General features: G+C 40.5%; 1 protein-coding gene across 1 annotated transcript in view; it reads left to right on the forward strand.

Annotated features, from left to right (window-relative positions):
* Positions 1-6,611, forward strand: part of LOC121294040 (membrane primary amine oxidase-like) — a 30,154-nt gene extending 23,543 nt beyond the window's left edge. Inside the window, exons 2-4 of the mRNA XM_041217556.1 lie at positions 2,817-3,105; positions 4,286-4,415; positions 5,704-6,611. Coding sequence (XP_041073490.1) covers positions 2,817-3,105; positions 4,286-4,415; positions 5,704-5,970 — 686 coding nt within the window. The 3' untranslated portion in view covers positions 5,971-6,611. The remainder of the gene's footprint in view (positions 1-2,816; positions 3,106-4,285; positions 4,416-5,703) is intronic.
* Positions 6,612-10,594: the final 3,983 nt, after the last annotated feature.

Below are 10,594 nucleotides of genomic sequence, written 5' to 3' on the forward strand. Positions count from 1 at the left end.
AGTTCACAACCTATGCATCAAGTATGGATGTAGGCTGAAACTGGAGAAACTGAGAATCTGTACTGTTCTTAGGAACTTGGACAAGGCAATTGTGCTTCGTAAACAACTCTTGAGATTGTCGTGAAACTGAGCTAAGATTTTCTCACAGGTGCTAAAGCTAGCCTCTAGCAAGTTAAACTGACATAAAAAGGACAGCTTATTGACAACCATGGAAATGTTTCTGGATCAGCATGCCATTTGACAAATACCAAAGGTGCATGACCTTATCAGATTACAAGCTGCTTCTTAACTCTTCACTTGAGCTCTACTAAGTGGCTTTCGTTATGCAAAATCCAATTCCCCATAAATATTTTTACGCTTACTTAAAAAATAATAATAAATTAATACATAGTCCCAACACCATTCAAGTTTAATTTTAAAAATTACATATTCAACACTGAAGATGCATGGAAACCTGATTTTATACACAAGTGTCAACTTGCCCAAGAATTTAGCTGAGTAAGATTGAGTCTCATTGAGCTGCCAAATTTATTAACACAAGTTTTCAGTGACAAAAGCTGTCCATTGTGGCTATGGCTGTGTCAGCTCTTTGAAAGAGCTACCCATTTAGTTCCAATCCCCTTCTCTCCCCATAGCTCTGCTTTGTGGACAGAACAGTAGAAGCCCTAATAAGGAGTTTGGAAACTGCATAATAAGCTTTAGAAAATAACATGGAATTTACCATTATTAATTGGATTGGATGTCACTGCTTTTCTGGATGAAAATTTGAAAACATTGGTTTTTCAGCATTTTATTACAGGGTATGTCTGCATATGAAAACAATGATTATAAGTAAACAGCTGTTAATACTGTTATAATACACCTTTTACATACTGCAGAGTAGTTTTGCCTTTACGACAATGCAAAATAGTCAGGATAACAGCAACAGTGTGCATTTCAACTTTGCATTCGTTGCAACATAAAAGCACAGTGGTGGATTTACAGTGAGTGGGGCCCTGTGTTCAGCTTCATTTTTGGGCACCCACCCCCGCTCCGGGAACCCTCCCCCACCCCATCCCAACCCCGGGCACAAGCCAAAACTATAGGGCACTGGTTATTTCACCAGCTTTTTCACAGTCATGTAACTATTTCAGCAAATTATCGTATGACCTCAGTTCTCGCCACTCAATTGAAAAAACTTAGTGCCTCTAACGAGACGACACAACTTAAAATGTGCATGCAGATAAGCACTCCTTTGCTCATGCGGCGCAATCGGTAAATAATTGGCACGTTAATGCTGCACTGGCAGAGAGACAGTACTGAGAGAGTGTTGCACTGTCAGAGAGACAGTACTGAAGGAGTGTTGCACTGTCAGAGAGATAGTACTGATGGAGTGTTGCACTGTCAGAGGGTCAGTACTGAGGGGGTGCTGCACTGTCAGAGGGGTAGAACGGAGGCAATGCTGGGCTGTTGCAAGGACAGTTTTGAGGGAGTGCTGCACTGTCAGAGGGTCAGTACTGATGGAGTACAGCACTGCCAGAGGGACAGTACTGAGCAAATGCTGCACTGTCAGTGGGGTAGAACTGAGGGAGTGCTGTACTGTCAGAGGGTCAATCCAGGGAAATGAGCAGAACTGGGAGTTCAGGGGTTGGGCTGAATATCACATGGCATGATTCCAACCCCACTGTTTAGAGATCCTGGGAATTCTTCTCACTCCAGTTCTCAGCATTCACTCCATAATCAATCCAAATTCTTGGTCTCGCTTCTATTAGTTTTAATCCCCTTCCCTCTCCTTCGCAGTGGCTTCTTGTTGTCCTGGGATTCACCAGCTCTGCTCCCCACTTCCTCTGCCCTGGGATCACACCCCCAATTGAACGTTATTCATCGGCCAAGCTGTGAGCTGGATATCCAAACTTAGAGTCCGACTCTGAACTGATTCTGTCACCAACCAGTGGATACATCTACTAAAAAAGCTCATGGGATCATGGGCTTAATAAACAGAGGCAGAGGGTTAGAAATGTCAATCTCTGTATATAAATGGTTAATGTATATCGAGGTTACAATGTATCTGCCTGTCCTTCCACACAAACAGACATGGGTATGTGGGTGGAAATACCATTGCTGCCTCCCTTGCTCCCACATGTAGGACTCTGCCTCTCACTCATTCTTCTGTAAGCACTGAGGGGGCCCAGCCTGAGGAGGGGGATTTCCAATGACAGTGAGACCAGTGGCCATGAGTTGAGGGGCTGCTCATTTACTCCTGATTCCAGTTCTGGACATTGTGGGTCCCAGCCTCCTGCCCCCACAGACTGTGTGTGTGTGTATGTGTGTGCGTGCGTGCATGTGTGTGTTTCAGCATTACCACTGAACGAAAGGGCTGCCCAGCCAGCCGAGTGATGAGTTGGTTTAGTCAGTGCCCACGCTGCTGCTGTGAATCCAGGAGCTAGGGAACCTATCCCCCCCACATCTCCAGTGAACACTGCGGGGAAGCTGCCAGGAAATCTTTTGTATACAGCCGACCAGACAGCTCAACATTTCAGCTGAAAAATGGCACTTCCAACAGTTAAGCACTCACTCATCATTTTGGGTTCTCCTCCTATCATTTGGGGGCCCCAGGCCATGGGCCGGTGTGTTTCATTAAAGCAATGGAGGAATCGGAACAGAATGAGTTGCTCTGAGTCCCTGTGTCACTTTGATTTTTATATTCTGAATATTATGACTACACAATTCCCAAGCTAGCTTCTGATTGGCATAGCTGCAAGATGAAAACATAACACAGTATTATCATTTTACATTTTGGGTGATCATCAGTCCATATTTACTTTTGTTCCTTTTAGGAACAAGGAACTCGGTTGAAACAAAGGACGTGAAATACGAGCTCAAAACAGTTCCATGGAAACGTGATCAGAAGGTACATGTACCCACTGTGAAAGAGAAAATATTAAACACAGAAAGTGAAGCAGCTTTCAAAGCCGGAACAAAAATGCCTAAGTATCTGAATTTTGTAAATCTGGAGCGTAGAAATATATGGGACCACTATCAAGGTTACAGGATTCAAGTGGTAAGCTTCAATCCTGACAGTGTGCCAGAAGAAATTCCAGAAGAAAAAGCCATCTCCTGGCAAAGGTATGGTGCGTTTAACTCTTGGTTACTGCTATATTGTTATGTTATTGGAAAAGAGTTAGGAACTGTAATGTTATGCACATCTATCTATGTATGCCTAGAATGCGACAGTCACTATACCAATGTACTATTTTATCATTCTGTGGCATATGGCAAGATTTAGAGAAATACACTCAATGTCAGCTCCAACATTTGTGTCCAGAAGCGTGATTATTTCAGACTTCTGGGAACCACAAGACCTATCAGTTACTGAACATTACTTGACTGTCTGGCACTTCTGCCCTGCAAAGTTACCTGATGCAACTAATCTTAGATTTCTTACAATAGTAAGCTATGCTGGGGCCTGGTTACTTAATTTTTTTGTGTCATTTATAATAAAAAAGATTTTGCAAATGGGAAATATGGAAGTATTGGTAAATGTAATTAATTTATACATCCATCCTTACACAGGATTGTCCTTGCTATCACCATTGGACTGTAAATATTATCATTTCTGTTATGGAAGAACATTAACTAAAGGAAACCTCATGTAAACTAGTTGATGATCCATGACATGCCAGAGAAAAAATTGTCACTTTTTCTTCCTCTTCTTGTCTGTCGCTTACTATCTTTTTCTCATCTTCTGTTTGCTTTGCAATTTCTGTCTCCTTTCTCTGTATGCCTCTCATATGCTTTCAACTTTGTATCTCTATATTTGTCCATGACCTACTTCTCAAGCTCTTTTCTTTTTTCTTGCCCTTTCTTCTCTATCCTTTGTACTTTCACTGTTTCTGTCTGCTTCTCACACATGTTCTGCCTTCCTCTCTATTTGTCTATTTTTCCATTTTACTCGCAATCCACATGCCACTTTCATTCACTTTAATTTTTTCCCTATAGTGCTGTCTTCTTTTTTGTATTCAACGTTCAACTTCCTCCTAAGCTCTGGAACTCTCTAAACCTCTCCACCTTCTACCTCTCCTTCCCCCTTTAAGGTGCTCCTTAAAACCTACTTCTTTGACCAAGCTTTTGGCCACCTGCCCTAATATCTCCTTACGTGGAATCAAATTTTGTTTTATAAGGGTGCCACAAAGTGCCTTGGTGTGTTTTATTACTTAAAGGACCTATATAAATGCAAGTTGTTGCATTTGAATGTGTGCATGTTCACAGGCAAGATGTGTTAATAATGTCGTTTCATCCGATATAGGTATCAGTTGGCTGTAACAAAATACAAAGACGAAGAGCAAAGAAGCAGCAGCATCTACAATCAGAATAATCCCTGGGATCCTGCTGTTTATTTTGATGACTTTATTAATGAAGAAAACATTAAAAATGAGGTTTGTTTATATATGTGTACAAACAATTTGTTTGACTATAATGATGCACTTTTCTTGCAACCGCAGGCTACAGATTACAATCACGATTGCCACAGAAACACTGTGAGTAATCCCAGATCATTCTTGCATACCCAATGATACTTGCTAGGTGCAATGAGATGAGCCATGGTAAGCCAGGAGATCTGTGTTGAATTAGCTGACCTCAGCCAGGGCAGCTGTTGGGGTACTGTTATTGGCATCATCACACCTGGGGTGAAGAAGGGAAGTTTTTTTAAGCTTCCATATTCTGCTGAATTCTGCTGCTGCTACATGCAGATGAATGATACTCAAATTGGGTTAGGCTTTTTGGCCTTTACTGCCCACTGGCTAAGCTTCCCACTCATGGACCTGATTCTTCTGGTTGGCATGTGGGGGTAGGCCCCGCTTGCTGACGCATAAATGACATGTGGTGACATCAGGCATGCGTCCCGAAAGCACCACGCATCATTCTGATCTTCAGTTTGACAGCCGTGCACTGGAGTCGGCTGCGCCCCTGCCAAACTGTCAAAGGCCTATTAAGGCCATTTAAAAATCAGTTGAGCTGATTGTCTGAGCTTCCCATTGAACCTTAAGGTTGGCGGGCAGGCAAAGAGCCCAGGCGGCCTTTGCATTTCTCATGAAACTTCATCCACAGGCGGAATGAGATCAATGAAGGGTTTATAAATTTTAAATAAAATTCATAGATATGTCCCAGCTCATGTGACACTGTCACATGAGGGAATATGTCCGAATCATTTTTTAACTCTTTTTTTCAGTTTTCCACAATCACTTTAATCTCCCTGAGGCAGCCCCATGCCCCAGGGAGACTTCTGTGCTCTTTTGCGCGCATGCGCGAACGAGCACAGGCTCCGACTCTCCCTCCTCCCCCCACCCTCACTTGGAGCGCTGAGCGCTTCTGGGTGCGCGTCCTGCTATGCGGGCCTTAGTTGGTCCACCCACGTAAAATGGCAGCGCGCAGCTGAACGCGGGTGGTGATCTGCTGCATGCCCACCCCCCTGCACGACGTGGAAAAAATTCTCCCAATAAAGAAGGACCCTATTGCTGATACACATGGCATGGACTGAATGGACTGAATGGTTTCCTTCTGTGTCAGGATGACTCTAAGCTTGTTTTGTGCTGCTGACATAGGCCAATTTCACCCCCAGTATTAAAGGAAACGAAAAAAAACGAAAAAAAAAATAGTGTTTATCTTTAGTTATCTATGTCAAAACGGTAACCATACTTCTATTTTCTTCATGTTTTTGAACAGGACCTGGTAGCCTGGATTACGGCTGGCTTTCTCCACATTCCCCACGCAGAGGATGTTCCCAATACTGCAACAGCTGGAAATGGTGTAGGCTTCTTTTTAAAGCCCGTCAACTACTTTAAAAATGATCCATCTGTTTATTCTCAAGAAGCTGTCTACATCGATTCTAACCAGCAAGCAGAAGGATGTAAGAATAACCCCATGGCATGTACACCAGAATATGCTTCCTGTATACCCCATCTCCCAGCTTTTACCTATGGAAAAGATTAGCTGTTGATAGTTAAGATGACTTAATTAGAGAGAGAAGGCAAGCCAACTGACTGACTGCCACTTTCAGCTTAACCCTAAAGTATATCTCTTTGTTAAGAAATCACTTGTATAGGCCCTGATGATCTACCTGAAATTTCTCCAGCTCCATTCATTAGGTTAGGGTTAGATTGACTTTATGTATGAGCTGTTGCTTTGTTATATGGGCTGTTACTAGACAATAATCCAACCTATAGTGGTGAGGAAAAAATAGGGTAGATTTCACAAATGCCTGCTCACAACGCAAAACATTGTGTGCTGGAAGTGCAGCGGCCCTGCAAGATTCTTTACCCATCAAATTTTAATGAGCAGGAAATCCTGCCAGGGCTAAGTGATCTCTATGCTTAAATGCTACACATGCACAGCTGATGCAGAAAGCTCAGCATCATTGGAATTACTTAGTAAAATTTACCCTTAAATCTATTATGGCTGAAAACAAATTTACATTCAGTAGCTCACAAACTGACTTCTTCTTGCCTCAATGTGGTGGATTGCTTAATTGAAAAGTTGATACACAAGGGAACTTGTTTAATTGCTCAAGCTCAAGCTGATGTATCATCACAACATAATAGAAGATGTAAGCAAAAAACTGCAGATGCTGGAAATCCAAAACAAAAATAAAAATACCTGGAAAAACTCAGCAGGTCTGGCAGCATCTGTGGGGTCCGTATGACTCTTCAACAGAACTAAGTAAAAATAGAAGAGAGGTGAAATAGTAGCTGGTTTAATTGTGTGTGTGTGTGTGTGTGTGTGTGTGTGTGTGGGGAGGGGGGGCGTGGGGGTGGGGGGTGGGGTGGTAGGACAGGTACAGCTGGATAGAGGGCCAGTGATAGGTGGAGATAACCAAAAGATGTCACAGACAAAAGGACAAAGAGGTGTTGAAGGTGATGATATTATCTAATTAGCACATTCCTTAGATAATATCATCACCTTCAACACCTCTTTGTCCTTTAGTCTGTGACATCTTATGGTTATCTCCACCTATCATTGACCCTCTATCCAGCTCTACCTGTCCCACTGCGCGCCCCCCCTTAAACCAGCTTATATTTCACCTCTCTTCTATTTTTACTTAGTTCTGTTGAAGAGTCATACAAACGCAAAACGTTAACTGTGTTCCTCTCCGCAGATGCTGCCAGACCTGCTGAGTTTTTCCAGGTATTTTTATTTTTGTTTATAATAGATGTGTCCAAGCCAGTTCTTAAGATTTGGTAAATGTCTCCATAAGTGAGGCTAGCTTTATCAATTATGACTAATTGATTTTTGTGACTGACTTAAGTTAAATGTCACTTTTGTTAAAGGGCTTTGAGGACTTTTACAATGTTTTGAGACCTGCATTTCAAAATCAGAGCTGTTTTTAATTAGGTCAAAGGTTTCTAGTGACTGAATAAGTCAAATGTAGTTTTTGCTTCATGGAATTTCTCCATCCTTCCAGGATTATTGCTGGCATTTTGGGGATTGAATTCCAGTAAAGGATTGAATCGTAGAGTGAGATACAAAAAACTTCACAGGGGGAGATATTTATCACATATCACCGTTGGTTGGACTTCCTATTTGTAAACATTTATATAAGTTCATTTTTCATACATTTTTATATTGTTTATATTGCACTTATGCCATCTAGTAAAAATAATGCCCTGGGCTACATATCTCACAGTGTCACAAATTGGATTACTTTGGCATATGCCGATAATGCCATGTTGAATATTCTAATTCTTCCATGCATTAATGGGTCACTTCAATATCATATTTTATAAAGGAATTAATAAATGTATAAACTGAGTTATGACCTTCATCATCGGAGGTCATATGACATTATTAGTAGCATGTTTGAATCACTGACCTCATCGCTGTCGAGGCCCCGCCTGGTTACCACTGTTACATGTGAAAAGTGTTTTTTTTTAACTACTGGTAATATTACAGCAGGGAATCAATCTTCAACATGAAGGCCATCTGTAGGTTAAAAGTTCTATTAATTAGAAAGCCTATATTTGGCAGACTGTATCTGTGGTTTCTTGTCCTACATCAGGTGGTACTATGGAAACTATACCTAGAACAACCATTTTCTGGAGGAAAAATAATTTCTGCAAAATGGTGATCTTGTAGATTGGTTGGATTTTCATTGAGAAAATGAAGTGACATGGTCAACTTAAAAATGCTTTCATTTCCACAGTTGCATCTGTGTTAAGTCAGGATCCATTCCACGGACATTGTTTAACATCTTTATGCAAAGATTTTCTTTGTCGATCTTAAGAAACTGATGAAAACTAAAGCATAGATCAAACTTGATTGCTGATTTTCTGGCCAACTGCTTGTGATTTCCATAAAGAACCCAGCAACCCCAACTGAAGTAAAAGAAATGAAGCTAGATTGCCTCGATAGTTCTTTCATTTTATGCAAAATACATTTTCACTTTTCTGTGTTTAGGAACTATTTCCTAAACAGTTTGCCGTAAAATGAAAAGTCTGTTCACAACAAGAAGCTTCCATCTATGGGTGATAGGTTAACAACATTGATTGATCAAGAATTTCTGGTTAACAATTATGAAATGCTTGGCTAAGTAGTGTTAGAGAGTTGTGACATACCTGCTGCCATGTTCACTCCTGTGGGTCATGAATGATGCAATCTTGTAATAAGAATCTAATTTATTTACCATTCAGGTGGTTTCTAATCAGCCATATGATATACAGATCAAGTCTTTTTGAAAGAGTTTTGAAATTACGTGACCATTTTATAAAAATTCTGTGGGATTTGAGTTTCAGCTGCCATCTTTGATATTCAGCAGCTGCACAACATCACCACAACAGCATTAGCTTAAATTTATATAGCATCTGTAATGAAATAAAATGTCCCAAGACACTTCACAGGAGCATTATAAAGCAAAGTATGACACCAAGCCACATACGAAGATATTAACAAAAAAAACTGCGAATGCTGGAAATCCAAAAGCTTGGTCAAAAAAGTAGATTTTAAGGAGTGTCTTAAAGGAGGAAATTGAGATGGAGAGGCATAGGGAGGGTATTCCAGAATTTATGGCCTTGGCAACTAAAGGCACAGCCACCAATGGTGAAGTAACTAAATATTCAAGACCCAACAGGCCAGAATTAGAAGAGTGAAGGTATCTTGGAGGGGTGTGAGGCAGGAGGGAATTGCAGAGATGGGTGAGGGCATGGAAAGATTTGATAAAAAGACATTGACCGGGAGCCAATGTAAGGCAGCAAGCACAGGGGTAATAGGGCAATGGGACTTGGTGCGAGTTAAGACATGGGCAGTAGAGTTTTGAATGACCTCAAGTAGCACACCTTGGTGCAATTTGATTACACGATTACCATTGCTTCATATTCACCACCAGGATAAAGAAGCTGATGTAGGGAAGCAAATGTCATGCAACTAAAACCAGCTGCTAACCATTGTTGTATGAGAACTGAAGGGGGATTAAAGAAAACAATTTATATGTTTGCTTTTTAAAGTCTGATTTCCATTCTTCATCTGGCAATGTGATTATAATGAGGATTACACTTTAGCTGCCAATTCACCACTGGTACTGACTTTTGGGAGTGTAGCTACAGCATGTCATCAACAGTACAAATAAAATTTGATGGATGTCATAGTCTTAGCTTTCAACTACAGATCCACATCATAAAAAGGTCAAAATGCTACCATATGTCAGATTGGTTGAGCTACACAGTAAAATTCTGCTTCATGATGCTTGAATAATACTGAAAACCCATTAGGATTTTGGCTAACTATACCTATTAGGTGATCCCAAAGGTATCTGAGAAGCTGTTGGGTATATAAACCTTGAGTGAGCTGCTGGGGTACTGTGCCCCAGCTTAAATTAGAAGGGGTGAAGAGAAAATGGTGGAAAAAGATACCAATTTGTAAAGCAAGTTCAATTCAACATCTTTGAGCCACGTTTTGAAGACAGTCTCATTCTATGGTAAAGCAGCACTTATTCTTTTCAGGAGGGGGCACTGTTCTCTAACACTACTGGAGTTCAATTGTTTGCAAAGGCCATTTATACTGTTAAGTGAAAGCAGGTTGAATGTCGGACACACTCCAGCTGATTCACTGACACTGAATTATACAGGCAAATTTAAAACTAAATATTAAGGTGGCCAATGTAATTGTGTGAATACATACACAATTTCCTCTCTGATATTTTAATGGTGGATTTGACCCTTTAATTTCAATGAACTTATGATTCCCTTAAAATAGAAGAGAGCAATTTGATGCAGTTAAGCTAAACATTTGTACCATAAGGTAATTTGAGGTAATTTCCAGAGTTTGTTTTCAATCAACAATTATATGTGTATCTATTAGTCAATAAAAACAATGTAATCACATCAGCTTGTAATAATATTACATCTCTGTTTTCAGTAAAAGATATGTTTGATGAGGCAATGAGTTTGTTTATTCCTAGAAATGTAATTTATCATTATGATGCAAATAGCTACATCCATGCAATCACACCTATCTAGAGAAGTTATTAAGGAGATCAACTAGTTTGTTTTCAGTGTGGCAAATGACCATGATATCCTTCTAAAGGCAAGCAAGCACCAGAGAAATATTAGGCGACATGTTCCCTGTA

The sequence above is a fragment of the Carcharodon carcharias genome, chromosome 23 (assembly GCF_017639515.1).
Source record: "Carcharodon carcharias isolate sCarCar2 chromosome 23, sCarCar2.pri, whole genome shotgun sequence".
Classification (NCBI taxonomy): Eukaryota; Metazoa; Chordata; class Chondrichthyes; order Lamniformes; family Lamnidae; genus Carcharodon; species Carcharodon carcharias.